The sequence below is a fragment of the Silurus meridionalis genome, chromosome 27, assembly GCF_014805685.1.
Source record: "Silurus meridionalis isolate SWU-2019-XX chromosome 27, ASM1480568v1, whole genome shotgun sequence".
NCBI lineage: Eukaryota > Metazoa > Chordata > Actinopteri > Siluriformes > Siluridae > Silurus > Silurus meridionalis.
Window position 1 is genome coordinate 17,446,056 of NC_060910.1, and position 21,292 is coordinate 17,467,347.

The window sequence follows — 21,292 nt, forward strand, 5'->3', positions numbered from 1 at the left end:
TTCAATTACTGTTATCCACCGACACTTCTGTAATCAGGCAGGGTCCTAGTGTCAGTGTTGTTAGTGTCCTGGGAATACACACGGCTCCGGTGTGAATGCAAATCCTCACATTCCTGTCACTCACACCAAGCAGTTGAGCTGGCAGGAATTTCAATTTCCAGTGTGTGTGTGTGTGTGTGTGTGTGTGTGTGTGTGTGTGTGTGTGTGTGTGTGTGTGTGTGTGTGTGTGTGTGTGTGTGGGGCTGAAGTGGTTATGACAATGACATCAGTTATCAAGACTCTTTCTATTATATCCAGGACAGTCACATCACTCACAAACAACCTCCCCGGCTGAGTTCACTCGCTCTGACAGAATTATTTTAGATTTTACACACACACACACACACACACACACACACAGAGAGAGAGCACATGACAAGGATTCTGCCTGCTTTTGCTTGACTGCCAGATAAATCTGTAAATTTCTTTTCCAGAACTCTCTACATACAAATACAGAGCAATTTCTCCCAAGATGCTTAGCTCGGGCTAATCGGCGGTCTCCCTGTTAGCGTACTCTATTAAAACCACGTGCGAGTACGATACAAGCAGATAAATCCGAACTAATCCAGATGTTTAGTTTTTTTTCTAAAAAGTGCAGCTCCACTTTTAACGAACGATGGGTCTATTAAAGCACAGAGCTGTAATTATAGAATTATATAACGTATATACTGCAAAAAAAAGACCTCCAAATAGACTCCTATAAACACAAACAGCTACTATGTAGCATTACAAAAGCATACACAAAGCCATATTTCACACAGACCCCGGATCAGCCCACACACACAAACACACAGTAAAGGAACCTCTGGCTTTTAATGAACTTGTGAGGACACGCTTTATAAAAGTACTCGGCCGTACTTCAGCATACCGCAGGCTCACAGCGGCACGCTGCTGTAATTACATCCCCAATTTCTCCTGCTTCAGATCTCAGCATGGGCTGGTGTTGAGCCCCAAGAAACATTTTCAGCTAAAAGAAAAAAAAAAAGGAAAAACGTCCAGCATTTATTTAGTTCATTATTAATTTACGGCATCACAAAGTAACGACTTTACTGAGTGACTCTCACGAGATCAGGTCCTTCTGATTATCCGGTGTGACCCTGGTGACGTCGTTGTGTTGATCAGTAGCCAATTGCGAGGCTTTCCAAGAAGATGACTGTGTTTATGTTTATGGGCGTTTCCTCTCTATTTTAATGTATTTATTTTTAACAGTAGTAGCTTTAGATTGAAGCGTGCAGGAAATAACATGCTAATCAGATTGAAAATCAGTTGATTAAACATCCCGTTCCACATTAAGTCCCTATTTGCTGTTAGAATAACTTCCATTCTGGGAAGATGTTCCTCAAGATTTTGTGGAGATATGGGAGATTTTATTCAGCCACAAAGGCATAAGTAAAATCAGGAGAAAGGCAGTTAGCGTTCCAATTAATCCCAATGGTGTTCAATAGGGTTGAGGTCAGCGCTCTATAGCAGGACTATCTAGATCTTCAACACACTTCCAACCACTGGAAAGCAGATCTTTGCACAGGGGCATTGTCGTGGTGGAAAAGGTTTGGGTCTCCTTGTTCATGCTTTGGTGCTGGAGATGAAATCTCTCTTGAGAGTTTTGTGTGAAGGTTGGGATTACCAGAGGTCAAGGCGAAGAAGGTGAGCATGACCATTAACCTGCTCTGCTGTAGGACTGGATTGAATTCTGTCTTAAATTGGATTAAACCATCTGACCAGAGAATAAATGAAAATTCTGAGTCATCCCAGTGATCCAGAATGACCATTACAGAATCCAGGGCTGGAATTAACATTACATCATGAAGACGTAGCTGGGTAATACGAGAGCCTGTGGGTTAGACTGTACCGCCGGCTTCCCCAGCCTTCCTTTGCTATCATGTTCTTCTCTCTCCAGCTCTCTGGCACAGTCTATTAAGAAAGAAGTGGCAGCTGTTCCTGTCATCACCACGCCCTGCTTTGCTGGCTGCTCCTTTCACAGCGTGGTTAATAGCCGTCCACGCTAACGGCACACCTGACTCTGTTTGCTCTCCATCACCATGTTTAGTCTTTTCCATCACTCTCTCAGAATCACTCTGACCGTTCCACTTAAACCTATTTCCTTCCCCGCATCCGTCTCAGCTTGCAGCTCATCTCCTCAGACAATCTGTCCGCCATTGAAAGGAGCTATTTCTGCTTTTCCCACAGCACTCCTAATCATTTTGTTCACTCGTCGTCTGGTTCTCAGGGGAATGATCTGTCAGTGACCTCAGTGTCCTGTTAACGTATCAGTCTTTATAATAAGATAAGAGCTTTTTCGGTCTTGCTGTTTACTGTGCAGTTTATTACCGCAGACAACATAATACACTGATCAGGCATAACATTATGGCATTGTAACATTATGAGCGGTGAAGTGAATTACACTGATTATCTCTTAATCATGGCCTGTTAGTGGGATATATTAGGCAGCAAGTGAACATTTTGTGCTCAAATATCACATGTTAGAAGCAGAAAAAATGGGCAAGCGTTACGATTTGAGTGAGTATGACCAGTGCAAAATTTTTGATGGCTAGACGACTGGGTCAGAGCGTCTCCAAAACTGCAGCTCTTGTTTGTGGCGTGTTCATGGTCTGCAGTATCAAATGTGGCCCAAAGAATGAACATTGGTAAACCAGTGACAGGGTCATGGGCTTCAAAGGCTCATTGATGCAGGTGGGGAGCAAAGGTTGGCCCGTGTGGTCTGATCCAACAAATGAGCTCCTGTAGCTCAAATTGCTGAAGAAGTTAAAGCTGTTAATGCTCAGTGGGTCTGGACTTTTTTGGCATCTAATGGGGGACCAACAAAATATTATGCGGGTGGCTATAATGTTATGCTTGATCGGTGGTCATAAAGTTATGCCTGATCGGTGTTCATAATACAGTATCATGTAACAAACATTGTTTAGGTTAAAAACGAACCAACGCACTCTCTTTCTCTGACCCTAAACAGAGGCTACGATGACCCCATAGAGTCTGAGCTGATTGATGAGCAGCAACGCTACGCTCCTGGCATGTACCCTGCCCCACTCGCACAGCCCGAGCGGGGCAGCACGGCCAGCCTGGATGGCGGCCTCGAAGCCGCCATGGCCCGCCAGGACCCCCGCTGCTGGCGTGACCCGGACCTCCCTGAGGTCATTGCCATGCTGGGCCACCCTCTCGATCCGGTCAAGGCAAATGCTGCCGCCTACCTGCAGCACCTGTGCTACGAAAACGATGCGGTAAAGAAGGCTGTGCGCCAGCTGAACGGCATCCCTGCCCTGGTGGCCTTGCTCGAGCACCCCAAGGGCGAAGTGCAGCGCAAAGCATGTGGAGCTCTGCGCAACCTCTCCTTCGGGAAGGACAATGAAAACAAGGCGGCCATTAGGAGCTGCGACGGAATCCCCGCCCTCGTTCGGCTGCTCAGGAAAAGCGGCGACGCAGAGGTCCGCGAACTTGTCACAGGTATCGCTCTATACTTTTGTCTTTCACAATGGATTCTTTCCGTTAAATATTATTTAGCCCATTTTTTACACAGACTTGTTTACTTTCACTGTTTACAGTGTATCCTTTAAGATCGCAGAAGATGGAAACGTTTTTTTTGTACCCTTTGCTGCAGTGTGTATTATAGGGCATTTTTTGCACCATTAAAATAGTAATGTCTGACTGGAAATTACTAGTCATGCAACACCTAGAAGGAATAACAGATTTTACTTTGAAAGCACCATTGTTCCATTAACAAGAGTAGATTGGAGCTAACGCATCCTGCTTTAGCCCACTAATAGGTTTTTTGTCCTTATTTTGCAAAAGTTATGCTCAGTTAAGGGCAAAAGCCATCACGACTTTTCTTTATCCGGGGGTATTTACGAAGCAATAACTGAGAACTTGTCCCACATCTCAGCTATTTCTGAGATACAGCAAATCTACAGTCCCTGGGGAAGTCTCCAGAATTCATGATTTATTCATAAAACCTGCTGCATTCTGGTGCAGTGTGATAGAGTGAGAGAGTGACTACTACCAGTTTCCTGTGTGGTGGGTGATGGATAGTTTGGTCCAGTCTTAAAGGCTGTCTGGTTAAGAGACTGGTCTGATCTACCAGAAGATATTTTGAGGCTGGTATGTACTGTTATATACTGGTTCTGGATCAGGTTAAATGAGCACCATGTCCAGAAAATGTCCAGACTGTGTTGTGATTGCTATAGTGGTCCATTTTTTCACATTTCAAGAGAAGGCATTTTGATTCTAAGATACAGATTGATGATCTGTCTTTTTGAGCATGACCTCTCAGAGTCTGTCATAGAAAAAGATATTTGATGTGCTGTACTGATCCAGGATCAGTCTTTGTTAGCACTGGTGTCTAGAGTCTGGTAGCCTCGAAGTCAGTAATTTGGGTTCTGTGTACCAAAAAGTTATTTTGGGTTGATGGACTGACTCTGGATCAGCTCTGCAGAACACATTGTGCAGACTGTGGCCTACAAGAAAATGGTTAGTCATGCACAAGCATGTGGCTCAACCCCTGGAATACTAAGAGATACTGTTTTGGGTCCGGATCAGTCTTACTGATGTACATGGTCCAAAGCCTGGAATATTAGCAGGAAATTGGAACTAGTGTACTAATTCTAGATCAGATTTACTAATTCGATTCTCAAATCAGAACCTGTTAATTGGGGGGTAGAACATGCTGTCCACTCACCAAAGTCAGATTTGAACCTCCAATAAATTTTTAAGTGTGCACACTGATGCAATGCCAGTTTTTTCAGACCGATGCTCTGATCCTGGATCAGGTGTTCTGGCTGGCTGGCTGTGTTAAGTCTCCTGGTGTTTTGCTAAATGGCCCTTGGAGAGTACAATGGGGTTTTGTCCCCTTACAGCTAATGCTTTAATCGACTTACCAGGTTTTACCTGGCATGCGTTCGCAGGAGTCCTGAAAATCCAGCAGAGAGGCTTATAGCAGCGACGATAAACCCCAGAACTACAGGGATCACGTTAGCCTGGGTGGTCTACAGGATTTCACCAATGTTTTACCTTAGCCCTTTTTCATTTACACTTCCCCAAAGTGACCAGTGTGTGAACAAGCTTGATCAATGACCATAGCAATGTTCTCTCAGTTCTTCACAGCACCATGGAGCTGTATTTGCCTTGTTAGTACTTTGAACACAAAGTAAAATGTAAAAAAAAAAAAAAAAGTGAGGTTACTTGGAAAAAGGCAAGACAAACTTGCATCATTATTACTTTCCCAGCATAATAATCGTGGATCCCTCTGTACACCAGTGGCTACCGTTGTGTCTCGTTAAAATGAACGCTCCGCTAGGAAACTGTTTCTGCTTCTGATATCAGTGATCACAGAGAGGGCGTGGGATTCCTGCGCCTTGCCGAGGTCAGAAAGACAGAAAAGGGTGACGGTGCCCCAGCTGCGATGATTACTTTTACAGCGCAGTGGGCCTTTCAGTCACGACTAAAAATAGCAACAAGCGGGACTGTCCTCGGCCAACAGACCCCCAAAAATCCATTTGGTTGAAGCTGGCGAGGCCCCTAAGAAAACACAACCCCGTTTATAATGTGCAATTGGTGAAAGGAACTGGGCATGATGCAGCACAATTAAAAATAATTGCAGGGTTTCGAAAATAGAACGAGTTTTCATTCAATTCAGTGAAAAACCTCAGCAGCCCACTGTTCCCTCTCAGAATGGTCTGGTCTACTCATACTAGTGGCTTGTTTGATACACAATGCCTTTTTTTTCCCCTTGTTGGAAAATACCACATTAAAGGTTCCTAAAAGTTGCAATATGACCAGCTCTAGTGTGTAAAACCCTGTATGCTTGAGAGAACATCAGGAACCTAAAGATGTTCCTTGCCATGTGTTGTATTAGATCCTTCTTTCCGCCTTGTCCGTCTTCTCAATTGTGGTCAGAAGGGCGGAATGAGGGGTGGAATTTTTAAAGAATGTCTTTTTCCCCCTCCATTTTTAACCCTCCTGTCATCCGTTCGCTCTGTCACCTCCACTCAGTCTGGGTTGTAGCAGCACCTGTACTAAACAGCCCAGAAGGGCAGTATGTCTTTTGCTCCTTGCGGAATTGAATTAGCTGGGAGGCTGCGTTGCCGAGCAGGAAAAGGCAAACCCAATAACACTTCAAACGCGCACACACACACACACACACACACACACACACACACACACACACACACACACACACAAGGCTTCCTTAGGGCACAGTACATTTCATTTCCCTTGTGTATTTCATTTCCGAGGAATCGAACTGAGGGGGAGTCACTAAAAACTAGGTGACATCAGAGAGCAGCATGTGTTTAAACCTGGATCATAAAAGAACGGTCCTATAAAATTTGTTTAAAAATAATATCTGCCCTGATCTTAAGTAGATCTCAGTAAGGTTCTGAGAAATGTACAGTCAGAGTCATTTAGAGTCTGACACACTTCGAAAGTCGTAGAATCTGAAACACCTGATGCCTTATAGGACCAGAGACTCATAACAAAGGTTTGTGGACCCCTGACCATGCGTTTGCCATGTGCTTTTTGAACGTTCCATCAGACTTTGGAGTGTGATTGTGGATAAAGTCAGGTGCTGATGTAAGCTCAGAAGGTTTTCAATAGGTTTGCTGGAGATCTTGTAGCAGGAGATATTCCACACGCATTTAACAATATCTTTAACGTGCTTCGTGCACAGAGGCTTTGTCTTGCTGGAGCAGGTTTGGGTCTCCTAGTTCAAGAAAAAAATATCACGCCACCGCATCAAAAGACGTCTTAGACAATTGTGTAACTCTGACATTTTGGTAACTGTTTGGGGAAGAACCACATCTGGCTGGAAATGTCAGGTGTCCCAGGAATTCTGTCGATATAGTGTATTAAGAAATGTATACAGTCCATGGCGTGTAGTGTCTTGTGTGGCCAGGGACATGTGAAGTCTCAAAGACACAGCCTTGTAGAGTCGGAAACAGAATCCTGTAGAGATGGTTAGTGTCTTGTAAAAAGATGTCAAGTTAAGATGTTGGTTAAAAGGTGTGTAAAATCAAAAAACGCTTACGTAAGGGGCTTCGAGTTGCGTCATTTCCGCCTGCCATTTATTTACTTCCCGGCTCTTTGAAACGTCGCAAACAATGACTAAAAATAGTTTTTCGAAAGCCTTCATTTTCATAATCTGCACTGTGACTACAAAAACGACATTTTCCAATTGATCCACTTTGGAAACCTTTCGTTGACTGGAAACGCTGTCTCGGTGTGGACGGAAGGCCAAAAACTGAGAGAAAAAGGTTTTTTTTAATTGAAACGTATTAACGTGGACGTGGAATCAAAGTCAAGGTTTTCCAGCTAAATTGAATTTTTGCACTACAGGGCGTGGCTCAGTCTTTTTCGAAACATTCCGAGTATGGTTCTTATTTCTCTCTGTATGGACCAAGAATGTGGTTTTCTCATCATATGTCTGATTCTTCTATAGCGACTTTGATTAGCAGTTTTTGTGGCTTTCCTCGTCTCCCACCCAGTTTATTTTGGTAAATATGAGCAGTCCGGCTTTTTTTTTTATATATATATATATATATATAAAAAATATATATATATCCCTCTACACACACACACACACACATACACCACAAGCCACATTTAATAGCTTATTTTTCCTAGCAGGCAGAGACTTAATCAAATTATTACCACATACAATACCCAAACAACACCAAGGTTCCAGACAATCAGTGTGTCCCATGCAGTGCTGTTCTTCAGGGTTCAGTTCCTACTTTTTCTTGCATCATGCACCACTGCTTAGCAGTCCAGTTTTTAACCCTTTTAACCCCATCGTGTACACTAGAGCCCATTTCCTGAATTCAAATCTTGCATTTTTAAAGTCATCTCCGGGAGTAGCAATCGTGAGGTAAATATAGGCGACGCACCAAAGGTGGTTTATTATAGGTGGCTTTAGTTGCGATTTATTTCCAAATGATATTCCCAAGTGCTGCCATGGCAGGGGATATGTTGTTTCAGGATTTGGTACTGTGTGGATTCAGGTGGATCAGGGTGGGGGTGAAAAAAATGGTTACATAATGGAAAAAAAGGGACCAGAACGCCACTCCTTCACTTTAGGAATTCCTCAGGTCTCACTCCGTGGTGTTCTCAAGTTTTAAGAATGAAACAGACACGAGGCTCTAAATTATATACAAATCTCTTGTGTTATCGCTATATGACGACATGTGGATGCGAGGGAGAACGCCTCACGTGAACGCCACGGGGCCGTAATTTTGCGCTACATCGTTTCTATTCTTTCTCACTCTTGTCTACGCTCTCTCCCCTCCTCTCTCTCTGTGTTTGACAGGAACATTGTGGAACTTGTCCTCCTACGAGCAGCTGAAGATGGTGATCATAAACCACGCGCTGCAGACCATGACCAACGAGGTGGTGATCCCGCACTCGGGCTGGGAGGCCGAGCCCAACGAGGACTCGAAGCCCAGGGACGCCCAGTGGACCACCGTGTTCAAGAACACGTCCGGATGCCTGCGGTACCTTTTTTTTTTTTTTGGTCTGACCTTTCACCAAGAAGGATAACTAATCACGTTTCCTAAGCATAAGCTTAGTCTCAGATGATAAAAGGGTTTTAATTACGAATCCACATTGACAGGGTGTTTCAGTGGAAGGTCAGAAAGTCGACTGCTTCCCTTAATGATCTCAATAACTCCGCTGTGTTAGCGATGCGGTTGCAGTCTTTCTTTTTTTTTTTTTTTTTAACCTCTCCCGTCCAATCTAATACTAATTTGTTTTCCTATGGTCTGTGGGGACAAAGGAAGAGAAGCATTTAAGTGGCGTTTAGCCGCGGCTGTCCATTAAATAGCCACTCAGAGCTGTTTGCAAAAAGTACCAGAGGAATAAAGGCTTTTTTTTATTATTATTGCAAGGGCTTTTAAGAGGAAAGCAGATAAGTGAATTAAATGAAAAGCCCTAAAATAGGCAGGTGCTTAAAGTTATTTAATGAGAGAGTCGACGGAGAATGTTTGACAAGAGTGGTACTTCCCCCCCGACCCCCCACAAAAACAGATTAGCGAAGCAGTTCATCAGTTCCATTGGCTCACACTGCTGCACAGATTAGTGCTTTTTTACACATCTGACAGCGAACACAATGGCTAATTACAGCCCTGCTCACCATCATTTATACCCCGAGACACGTCTCTGTTAGCATGCGATCGGGTTTCTCATAATTGCTCATATGAATTAAATGATTGCGGTCACGTTTCAGGAAACTTTCACACCTGTTCGGAGGTAAAACCAGTATTTGTTCTGCTTCGTTTTTTGGTTTTTACAATAAGCATCAAAAATAATTTGATTGGAGAAGCAAATAGGGTTCACTTCTGCAAGGATTTCTTACATTTCAAATCAGTTTCTTGTGTTAATGACTTGGTGTAATAGCTAGCATGACTATTTCTTTATTTTTAAGAAGGAAAAAAAAAAAAGTAGCATGGACTCCTAACTCAAATCAACACCTCATTTCAAGCTCGCCCACAGTTTCCGGGAGTCGTGAGCGCTCGCGAACGTTTGGAATTTCAAAGCCGCGCGCGAAAATTGCCCGACTCGGGATGTAGACCCGGCGCGCAAAGTGGAAAAAAGGAGACGTAATGCTGCGCAAGACTTTTCAATTCCTGAGATTCAATCTTCGCCCTGTAGAGCTCATTGTGCCACGGCGTAGAAACGTTTCCTGATTTATGACCAGCCAATCAGATTACATTCGACCAGAGTGAAGCCTGTTCTCAGTGCCCGAATAGGTGTTGCATTGCTGTGATCAGTGGAATAAGGGCTTTGGAGATGTTACTAGTTTCTTCCTCGTGTTTAGGTTCGCTTTTAGCGTCGCTTTTAGCAGTGTGGGTATTATTTTGCTCCGAATTATCTTCTCTGAGCTGCCGAGCCCCACGTCTTCGCCCCTACCATGAGTTGTATTCAGAAAGCAGAAGCGTAATGACTAGCTGCTGCGTTTTGAGACAGTAAAGAGCAGGATAATGCCCGTTTGTTTGTTACACACTTTGCTGGCGGTCTCGAGGCTGAAATCGATCCTCACGGCCTCGCTCCCTCACTCTCGCTGTATCGATGCTCTCATTAGCAGATTTTCTCCAAACCTTTCAGCTGGGCAGCTTCTAATTAAACTCACAGAGACACTGAGTACTGCCCCGGTTACTCCGTGTCACTCTGCCCAGACTGGAGACGAGCCGGGCGGAAGGAGAAAAGCAGATTTTCAGCTTCCGAAGTAACACTCCGGGACTGGACCTGACTTTTTTTAGGGTCTTTCTAAAACACTAAAGGGATATCAATTTAGCATCCTGCTTTGGTTTGTTCCATTTTGAAATGAATGGGTTTTCCTTACTTACATCAAGCACCCATAAGGGTTTCTTCCATTTAGAACAGTTTAGGGTCCTTCGTTTTCTTGTATCCTTAGGGTTCAGTCCAGTTTTTTTTTTTTTTTTTATGTACAATCTTATGTCTTTCTTGTTTTATTTTTTTTCTTTCTGAGAGAACTCTCAATGTTTCTGTGCTTAATCTTACAGCAGATTCCTCTGATCTCTTTCTTTATATATCCATTCTCTCTCTATCTCTTTTTTTTCTCACTCTCTCTCGGCATGTGACTGTGATGAACTGGTTTTAAGGTCTACAGGGTCTGATAAGCCTGAAATTGCATTCCTCCTGCATCCCTCCTGCATCCCTCTTTCATTTTCCGCATTTCTCTCTCTCTCTCTCTCTCTCTCTCTCTCTCTTCATCTTTCTCTCCCTGCCGGCTGCAGAGGCTGCCTCCTGCCCTGTAGCAGTTTAATCAGTATAATCAGACTTGGCTTTGACAGTAGAGACTAAGAGCCAAAGAAAGTTTCACTCACACACACACACACACACACACACACACACACACACACACACACACACACGTATATTTAGACAAAAGAGACACACAGACTCTGGCCATGTAGGTTGTAGCACACACTCGGGGAAATGAGCACCGAAAACGGTGTGTCCGCGTGTCGCCAGCTCCCGATGCCACTCCATCTCCATCCCTGCCACTCTGCCCGTATCCATGGCAACTGTAAGCACCGACATCTGTTGCTAGGAAGCAGCTCAGAGCCCCAACCTGATTTGCCATGAACAGAGTTAGTGCGGAAGAGAGCTAAAGGGTGTGTGAGACAGTCGTGTGTGTGTGTGTGTGTGTGTGTGTGTGTGTGTGTGTGTGTGTGTGTGTGTGTGTCCTGAATGAATTGCTCGAACGTGCAGTGATGCACAGCTGCATAAATATTTATCTCGAGCCACACGTGTGTGTGTTTATACAGTATTTCCAGTACGCTTACTCACACACACACACATGCAATTATATTGCATTAACATTATAATGTATATGTTTAATGTGGTCTATTCTGTCGTTGCCATAGAAGTCGAAATGTGCTACAGTGAATGTAAAATCACTTCCAGCTTTATGTTCAATGGTGCCAAGGCTGCACGTAACAAGTTTGTGTGTGTGTGTGTGTGTGTGTGTGTGTGTGTGTGTGTGTGTGTGTGTGTGTGTGTGTGAGCAGGAACGTGAGTTCGGACGGAGCGGAGGCGCGCAGGAGACTTCGGGAATGCGACGGCCTGGTGGACGCTCTGCTCCATGCTCTCCTGTCAGCTGTGGGGAAGAAGGACATGGACAACAAGGTGAGACTCAGAGAGAAATCAGTGTCAAAAAAAATTACGAAGAATCCACGACAATTTGTCGCGATGAAGCCGAGCTGCAATTCCCTCCGCCATGATGTGTTTCTCTCTCTGCTCCTCAGTCTGTCGAGAACTGCGTGTGCATCATGAGGAACCTCTCCTACCACGTTCACAAAGAAGTCCCGGGTGCAGACAAGTACCAGGACGCATCCTCGCTTCAGGCTCCGGGCTCTGCGGGGACCCACCGGAAGAAGAAGGACGACGCCGGCTGCTTCGGGAGCAAGAAGGCTAAAGGTCAGTCTCCCGTGGGGGTCAGATATTATTACCAGCATATAATATCTATTTATATACACTATATGGCAAACGTTTGTGGATGGGCACGTGCTTCATTTTGAATTTCCCGTCCCACATTTAGTCCCCTTTTTCTCTTCTGGTAAGATGTTCCTCAAAATTTTTATGGCTCATTCAGACACAAATCCAGGTACTGATGGAGGTAAGGCGGCCTAGGGTGCAATCAGCAATCACATACATCTCAATAGTGTTTGAGCAGGCCATTCAAGATCTTCAAACCAATGTAAAGCAGATCTTTACAGAGCTGGATGTGTGCACATTAGCATTGTCATGCTGCAACATCTTTGAGGTTCTGAGTTCCTTCTATACAGTCGTGTTTGGAGAGTGTGTGTGCGCTGTAGGCTAGCAGCGGGTAATGTAGGATGATCCAGGACGCATTAACTAGTGACTTATCGAGCCGATTTAGATGCTGTGTGTGTAAACGGTGTAGAAAATGCCAGCGCCGCTCTGGTGGGCGTTTGGTCAAACGCCCAGCAGGATCCCACTTCTACAGTGAGGTCAATTACGAGTTAACGCCACGTAACGCTTTAACCCTTTAAATAAACCGCTGAACAGGATAACGAGGGCTGGGTACTGTCTAGCAAGCCTTAGCCACCCTTTCTCAGATCTGTTCCTTTCCCCTCCTAACTGAGAAGATCCCAAGCGGAGGTCGTTTAGAGTCTTCACCATGCTAATTCCTCCGACGTTTTTTTGCTAGTCATGAGTACCAGTCCGTGTTTAGTAACACACACGTTTATATTGTGACTCTTCTCTCTTTCCCTTTGCTTTTGCTTGGCTGCTGCTGCGCCGGCCAACTGTAGAGGAATGGTTTAATCAAGGTGAGTTTCTCTTCTGCCTCTTTTCCATCTTTCCTTCTGTCAATCCCTCCCTCCCTCCGTCCGCCTCTCCACGAGTGTGTGTTCAGTGTACAAATCCAGAATCTTAGAACCCAGACTTTTATCATTTGTCCTGTTTCAGTCGTCCTGTCTGAGCGAGAGGAACTGTGTGTGTGTGTGTGTGTGTGTGTGTGTGTGTGTGTGTGTGTGTGTGTGTGTGTGTGTGTGTGTGTGTTTATAGGGGTATTAGATGTTCTTCATTAGTCGACTCCGCTGTGAATATATTTCCTCTCATGCATTATTAAGAGGGAGTTCCACTCAGGAGAGCCTCAGCCATTAGACCGTAGTGTGTGTGTGTGTGTGTGTGTGTGTGTGTGTGTGTGTGTGTGTGGGTGTAAAGATAGAAGATAGACATGACATTTAGTCTCCAGACATGAAGGCAGTAAATCCTGTACTCTCATACGCTTCTCTTTGTCTTTTCTCAGGAAGACGGAGTGGAGACAACGATAAAAACTATGACACGATGGACCTCCCGAAGCGTACCGAGCCCACTAAAGGTACGCAGAGGAATGCCCTCACGTAACCCACACGCCATCTTCACGTCACCGACATGTCACGTCACTCACGTATTTACACACCTGCCCTCCAGTTCTGTGTCACACAGACGATTGTAAACATCAAGCATGTGAAATATTAGCTGTGATCCCGACTGCCGAACACGGCTAGTTTAATGCAACTGGATTGTGTTTACCTTTAAACTGTTCCTTAATAGAAGTGTGGAGAACAGTGAAATGTTCTAGAAGTGGCCATCTTGGATATGACCTGGTCATCACATGACCCCAGTGTTCTAATGTTGAACAGTATAATGAACTGTCCTAATGAACTGGAACTGAACCTCCTCTGCCTGAAGGAGCACAAGTCTCCACAAAATGTGTTCTTGTAGAACATCTTCCCAGAAGAACGGAGGTAATTCTAACAGGATTCTAATGCGCACTAAGTTTGGATGAGATGTTCATGAAGCAGGAGGCTCGGGTCTCAGGTGTCCACAACGTTTGTCCATATTGTGTATTTCTGCACAAAAGCTAGACCTTCACTATTGTAAATTGTTAAGCCATCAGAGATTTGTGAACTGATATCCAGCTGCTGGAACACATTAGATTGGGCAGATTGTTACTGATCTCCAGGTGGAGCCTCAAGGCTTATCGGAAGGGAGAATTGAGTCCGCGACCCGAAATCATGTAGCGTTAAAGAAGCTTAGCACATCCTCTGCCTCAGAAGCAGAAGAGCATGTGAGGACATCAGGGTGGCTTATTTTTTGGCCCATCTTAGAACCTCCTCCACCCCTCTCCTTACTTAGAAATGAGCGTCATGTTTTTTCCCACTGAGGAAATCGAGACCTATTGAGCCCCTGTCTGGAGGCCGCCGACGTCCATCGATTCGCAGTCGATTCCAGTCACCTCTCGTCACCTTTCGGTGGCGGGACAGGACGTGTCTGAAAACCACAAAGTGCAAAAAAACTACAGCACTCTCTCCTTTGCATTATTCATCACGACCAGAGAAAGAGAGAGAGAGAGGCGAGAAGGCAAGGCGGAAAAGACGTGTAATTAAGGGATCGACGGGGAGGCGGTAATTAAGAGCGAGATGGAGAGAAAGCGAGACAGAGAGGAGACACGTTGTTCCTGTTAGCAGAAATCTACCTTTTAACATTGACGAAGGACATGGTGCACTTCCTTTTCTCATTTCTATCCTTATGTCACGTGTTTTGAGATGCAGAGTATCAGAGCAGAAATTATCAGCAAGCAACCCAAAAAAGACAGCAGTCTTTAATCTTCGTCTCGTGACGGAGAATCACGGCCACTTCTCTTCGGGGCTACAGAGTTTCTCTCGATGCCCCCTTTACTATGACTGACAGGTGCATATGCCACTCCTCATTTACCTGCCATTGAGTCATGCGTCGCTGTACGTAGAAAAGTAAACACCATCGCTGGAAGAAGGATGCCACTTCTCTCTGTGTCTCAGCAGTCTCTCTGATTGGCCCCTGATTGGACACGTCATCCTTTTGTAACAAGTCACTGAGCCGGCCTTGTCTCTTGAGCGTCTCGCCGTTTACTCTGGCGGATTCTTCATCTAATTTTATCCAGCTTTATAAACATCTGTATTGCGGGGCCCCTCTGACGTTCAAACGAAAACATCTGGCGGCGTGTCGAGGGCGGTTAAATGGGAGATCCCTTGTCCTCGTCTCTTCTGTCTTGGCAGTGTGTTGGGTGTAAACATGACACTGTTCAGACAGGAATGATTTCCAGTGTGAGGGTTTATCAGGGCCAAGTCTCTGTACAACAGAAACAGCACTCGGCGTTACATGTTTTCCTTCTGCTGTGGTCACTTTCACTCCCCTGTCTTCCCCCATCTCCCCTTCGTCTTTGTCTGGGTCTCGTCTTTTTTTTTTTCTTGAGGGAGCGCTGAGCTCTGGAGTTCACACACATGCAGCTGCTTTGGGTGTGCAGCTCTGAACTGCCTTTGTCCCACTGCATATCTCTGTCTCTCTCACAGTCTTTCACTGGGACTCTCAATCTGTCTCTCTCACAGTCTTTCACTGGGACTCTCACTCTGTCGCTCATAGTCTCTCACTGGGACTCTAAATCTGTCTGTCTCACATTCTCTCACTGGGATTCTCACTCTGTCTCTTTCACAGTCTCTCACTGGAAGTCTCACTCTCTTTCTCATAGTCTCTCACTGGGACTCTCAATCTGTCTGTCTCACATTCTCTCACTGGGATTCTCACTCTGTCTCTCTCACAGTCTCTTACTGGGACTCTAAATCTGTCTGTCTCACGTTCTCTCACTGGGATTCTCACTCTTTCTCTCACAGTCTCTCACTGGAACTCTCAATCTGTCTCTTTACAGTCTCTCACTGGGAGTCTCACTGTCTCTCACAGTCTCTCACTGGGAGTCTCACTGTCTCTCACAGTCTCTCACTGGGATTCTCACTCTGTCTCTCTCAGAGTCTCTCACTGGAACTCTCAATCTGTCTCTTTTACAGTCTCTCACTGGGAGTCTCACTGTCTCTCACAGTCTCTCACTGGGATTCTCACTCTGCTTTACAGTCTTACTTGCCGTTTCTTACACTGTCTTACTGCATCTCTGTCTCAGTGTCTCTCACAGTCTCTCAAAGCTTCTCACTTTGTCTCACTGTGTTTCTTACACTCTGACTGCATCACTCTCATGATTTCAGTGTCTCTGAACGAAACACTGCCACTTTAAGCTCTATCAATGTTTTCTTTCGCCTCACACACTTGTTTTTTTTTCCCCATTTCTCGTTCTTCCTAATGTCTTTTTATTCACAATTCTGTTCTTTTTGAATATTTCTGTCTTCTCGTTCTCTTTGTTTTGCATCCTCTCCACATTACGCACCTCCTTTTTCCCCGCTCTTTCCCATCCATCATGTAGACAGCTCGATCGCCACCCATGTCTCTCTCTCTCTCATCTCTCTTTCTCTCCCTTTCTGACTCACCGCTGATATTTCTCCCTCCCTGGTGTGAGAATTCTTCCCGGCCCCATGTCTCGAAGGCTCATCACGCCCTGCTAGCCGGGCTTTTCACATTTCATCACTGCGGCGTGAATATAAACAGCGCGGGTGGAACAACCACACGGACTTGCGAATATGCCGAGGGCTTATGGACCGTACAATGTCTCAGTCCCCCTCTGGAATCTGGTCCTGAGTGAGACCTCAGAGATGATGAGACTGTTTTGAGCCACAAGCTTCCAAGGGTTCTGCGGTTACCAGAGGGAACCCCTTCATTCTGGTGCTACCAGTGCGATCGTTTAAGCGCCCTGTCGTGGGCCGATGAGATGCTTTTCAGCTCACAATGGTTAGAAAAAAAGTGGCTGTTTTTTTTTTTCGCCGCCGTAGAGTGTTTTTCATTCTTTCCACGATTGAAAGCTCCAAATCAAAACACGTTTTAAATGTACTAGTATCCATCTGCAGCTGTTTCTGTGCCCATAGTCATGCAGCTGCTTTGGGTGACACTTAGCATTTGCACGTGTGTGTGTGTGTGTGTGTGTGTGTGTGTGTGTGAGATTAAGTCTGAATTTTCCCCCAGCGGGAGCCAGCTGCTGCCGTACCCCCCGTCGACATGGCAGGCTGTAACACAAGACTGGCAGCTTCATCCTGCTGCGCCTCGCTTGCCAATCATTATCACTCTCTCACACACACACACACACACACACACACACACACACACACACATATACCACAAACACACACCACAAACGCACACACACTCACTGCCCACAGTGCCAGGAGAACACAGCTTCAGTACAAATGATCATCAAGCACCATGCAGTGCGAGTGTGAGATGTCTTCAGAGAAGCGGCGCAAAAAAAGCAGCGAGAGGGAGGGAGAAAACGCGAGAAAGAGAGAGGGGAAAAACAAGGAAGAGCATGATCGATGATTATATAGAGTCGTGTTAACCTCACACGCTCTTCACCTCCGATACGGTCGGAGGTCAGAATTAGTTGATCATCTCTCTGGAGTGTCACGTCACACCGAGACTACAGGGGGCATCAGGACTCGCTCACAGCATCCTCAGTGAAAGTGACCTTATTTTAACATCTCATAAAAAGCGGGAAAAAGGAGGGAACGGCGTTCTGGTTAAGGCCACGCCCACTTTGTTTTAATAACTGTACAGATTTTTTGAGTTTGGTAGCTATGTATATTAGATATATAACTTTATACAGTGTGTGTGTGTATGTGTGTGTGTTTTTGGGTGTGTGTTTGTGTGTGTGGTCAGTCTTTGAGCTACAGCAGGTGTTACATTTGACACTCGTCGTCAATCTTCTGCATTTAGTAGGGAAAACACTGTTTCACTCATCTGTCTCTATCTGTCTCACTCTTTCTCTATCTCTATCAGCATGACTAGCTCTCTCTCTCTCTCTCTCTCTCTCTCTCTCTCTCTCTCTCTCTCTCTCTACCCCTCTCTCTTTCATGCTCTCAATCTCTCCATCTATCCACATACTCGGTCTTAACAAATAATTCAGCCTAAACTTTTATCCTGGGGGGAAAATATACTCCGAGAAGGCAAGCAGAGTGTCAGCTTTTAAACCTCGTCGTGGGTCAGGCAAAGATGTGCATCTACATCAGCCGAAAAAAAAAAAACGAAATAGAAGAAAGAGGCAGCCATGACGGGAAAACAGTGACGACGGCGATGATGCAGTCCAGGATTCTAGTAGACTTTCACTTTTACAAGGAAACAGACCACTTGATGATGTTTGAGAAGATCTGCTGCAATAAGAATGCACTCTGCTCTGTTTTTTAATGATGAACTGCATTTTGCACAGAGCACGTTTCAAGATCATGTACATATAGTTTTTAACGTTTTTACACCTTTTAATCTATCTATCTATTTATTTATTTATTTATTTATTTATTTATTTATTTATTTAAGTAATGTATTAACTTAAATGGAATCTTTTATCGCACTCCCCCCCCCTCTCTCTCTCTCTCTTTTTCTCCCCCTCTCTCTCTTTTTCTATTTTTCTATCTTTCTTCAAAGAGCAATACACAACAATCAGAAACACACATACACAGGTACAAGACAAACAGCAGCTCTCAGGCTCCTGAGGGTTTCTCTTTCCATTTAGGCAACTTGTGTGTATGTGAGTGTGTGTGAGAGAGAGAGACTTGGTATTAGTGAAATCATTATACAGTGGAACCCACTTATCTCGACCTCGGTTATCTCGACAACCCTATTAAGTCGACGTTTTTGAAGTGGAACCGCCAAATTCTCGCTTTGTCTAAGCATTTTTTATCGGTTATGTCTTTTTTATGTCGCTGAACCCTGATATCTCGACCACAAGGGGGGAAAAATTTGCCATTTAACGTCGGTTATCTCGGTGCAGCCGCAGAAGAACTTGCGAAAGTGGCGGAAAAATCAAGGTTTACAGCTGCTACAGGTGTTGTATTGTATACTGGTGAATCTCTGCTGTTAGTTAGTGCACATATGCCTTTTGTTGTTAAATGTTATGCGATTAACGGGAGGCAAAAGCCGGGCTTGGCGGTGCGGAACGTGGAATGACCAGCAAAATCATAGAATGAACACCGGCAGGATCGGGGGGAATCCACGATGCGCTTTGGGAAGAAAAGTGCAGCCGTTGAGAGAGTGCCAGTGGGAAGGCACGTACCGGGATACGCATGCGCGATAACAACGACCGCCGTGAACCAACATATACCAACAATAACGGACAGTGAGAGTGTGGAAGTTTAAATAGGAGCTGGTGATGATGCTAAACGAGTACCATATGTGCGCGATTGAAGCCGGGAGCTTCAGAGAAAGCGGCCGAGAAAGCACCTGACATGCCGAAGGGGGCCGAAGGGGGCGTGGCAGGTGGATTCCTGACAGATAAACATGTACTGTATGTATTTTTATAGCATGCCTTCATCAAACAAATCGCGGCAACGCTGTTGTGTAAAAACCTTCAAAAACACGTGCATGCACATTCTCATTTATTAACGCACATCATGCACATAAAGAAATTTCAAGCACGTTAATATATTGCCGCCATTTTGATTTTCGTTTATCTCGATCATCGGGTTATCTCAATGCTTTTTGGCGACCCCATGGAACATCGACATAACCGGGTTCCACTGTAGTTGTTAGGTGACTTTTGATATGAGATTTGTTCTGAAGTGTGTATTTTATTCTGGTATATTTACTTATAAAGGTTTATAGCAGCTGTAGCATGAGTGAGTCTGGGTTCATCTCTGAGTCTGGGTTTATCTCTGAGTCTGGGTTCATCTCCGAGTCTGAGTCTGGGTTTATCTCTGAGCCTGAGTCTGGGTTTATCTCTGAGTCTGGGTTTATCTCTGAGCTTGAGTCTGGGTTTATCTCTGAGCCTGAGTCTGGGTTTATCTCTGAGTCTGGGTTTATCTCTGAGCTTGAGTCTGCATTCATCTCTGAGTCCAGGTTTATCTCTAAATCTGGGTTCATCTATGAATCTGGGTTCATCTCTGAGTCTGAGTCTGCATTCATCTCTGAGCCTGAGACTGCATTTATCTCTAAACCTGATTCTGAGTTTATCTCTGAGCCTGAAACTTGAGACATATCTGCAGATTGAGGTTTCTGTTGATGAGGGAACGTGGAGCCAAGGTGAGGAGAGGAATCAAAAGCTTTATGAGACACCAGGTTTATTTCTCGCGCCGTCACAACAGATTTTTTAAAAGGCAGGAGATAGACAGACCGGGAGAGAAGCGGAGAAATATACAAACACGTAAACAAGCAAGGCAATGGGGAGACAAAACCAAAGCGACTCAGAGGGGGACTGGGAATGAAGAGAAAGCAGGGATTTGAAAGGAAAGCGTCTCCAAATCAAAGCCTCTCAAAGCTCTGAGACGAGAGATGAGACGGTGTTGTATTTGTAATTGGAGAACTGAATCTCCTCTGTGTTTATTTTGCCGTGCAGCGCCAGGGCTGTCGGATCTGTCAGAACATCACGCCCCCTTTCTTGGAGCAGTTCCTTTTCTCGATTTGAGTCGAGGCAGATTGTGGACCTCATCCCGAGACATCTGTCTCTCTTTCATCCTGCAGATGTGCGAGAACGTGTCGGAAAAGCGACTCACATCCCTCATGCGTTTCTCAAACTCGTTTTTATTCACGTCTGCTGCCTTTCTGAGCAGGTGGGAAAGGCTCCCTCTCAGAACTCTTGTCACGTACAGCCTGCTGTCCCGCTTTTATTAGCACAGAGCCACGACTCGCTCGTCTCCACAGACAGGACGAGCTCGGACGAGACAAAGGTCACATTCCAGCGCTGAATGCATCAGAGGTGGCGTCTGTGCAGCGGCATGTCCAGGAAAGGGCGGAGCTCCATGCCCACTCACACTGCCCCAGTCACTCTTCCCACTCTGAGCTGATAAAAGAACGTCGTACCTCGCAGTCTTTTATTTTCTTCTCCCGTCTTTCTCTCTTTCTTTCTCTCTTTCATTCTCACAGAAGAGATTTGTCAGCGTGACTTTCCAGAGGTTGCCGTGGTGATGCTGGCTGCTGGATTTCCCGCGGGTTAGCGGATGGGGGACGCTCATTCAGTTACTCTTTCTTTTCTTTTCTTTTCCACATTCATGCTCACACACACACACACACACACACACACACACACACACACACACACACACACACACACACTTCAACTCGTCCTCTCTCCCACGTTCCCATCCCTCCCTATTTTACAGACCCGACTGTTAGTGTAAAGATTAGCTCTCTTTTTATACACATGAAAGTAATGCTGACAGTTTACTGGGAGGAGCTTATTCTCTCATGTCAATCACAGTGGGAGGAGCTCATTTTCTCTCTTGTCAATCACACTAGCCAATGCAACCAAAGTCTGTAACCCGGTTTGATTTGCTAAAACGTGTCTTAGAGGAAGCCTTCACTACTCCCTGAAAATTCC

General features: G+C 45.1%; 1 protein-coding gene across 12 annotated transcripts in view; it reads left to right on the forward strand.

Moving 5' to 3' along the window:
• The window catches only part of arvcfb (ARVCF delta catenin family member b), a 111,209-nt gene that overhangs the window by 78,357 nt on the left and 11,560 nt on the right, over window positions 1–21,292 (forward strand). For 11 of the 12 annotated variants that reach the window (XM_046841262.1, XM_046841260.1, XM_046841261.1 and 8 more), the window contains 6 exons: window positions 3,008–3,498; window positions 8,351–8,534; window positions 11,574–11,691; window positions 11,811–11,982; window positions 12,840–12,857; window positions 13,340–13,411. In XM_046841262.1, coding sequence (XP_046697218.1) covers window positions 3,008–3,498; window positions 8,351–8,534; window positions 11,574–11,691; window positions 11,811–11,982; window positions 12,840–12,857; window positions 13,340–13,411 — 1,055 coding nt within the window. The remainder of the gene's footprint in view (window positions 1–3,007; window positions 3,499–8,350; window positions 8,535–11,573; window positions 11,692–11,810; window positions 11,983–12,839; window positions 12,858–13,339; window positions 13,412–21,292) is intronic. The other variant, XM_046841253.1, reaches the window with a different exon arrangement.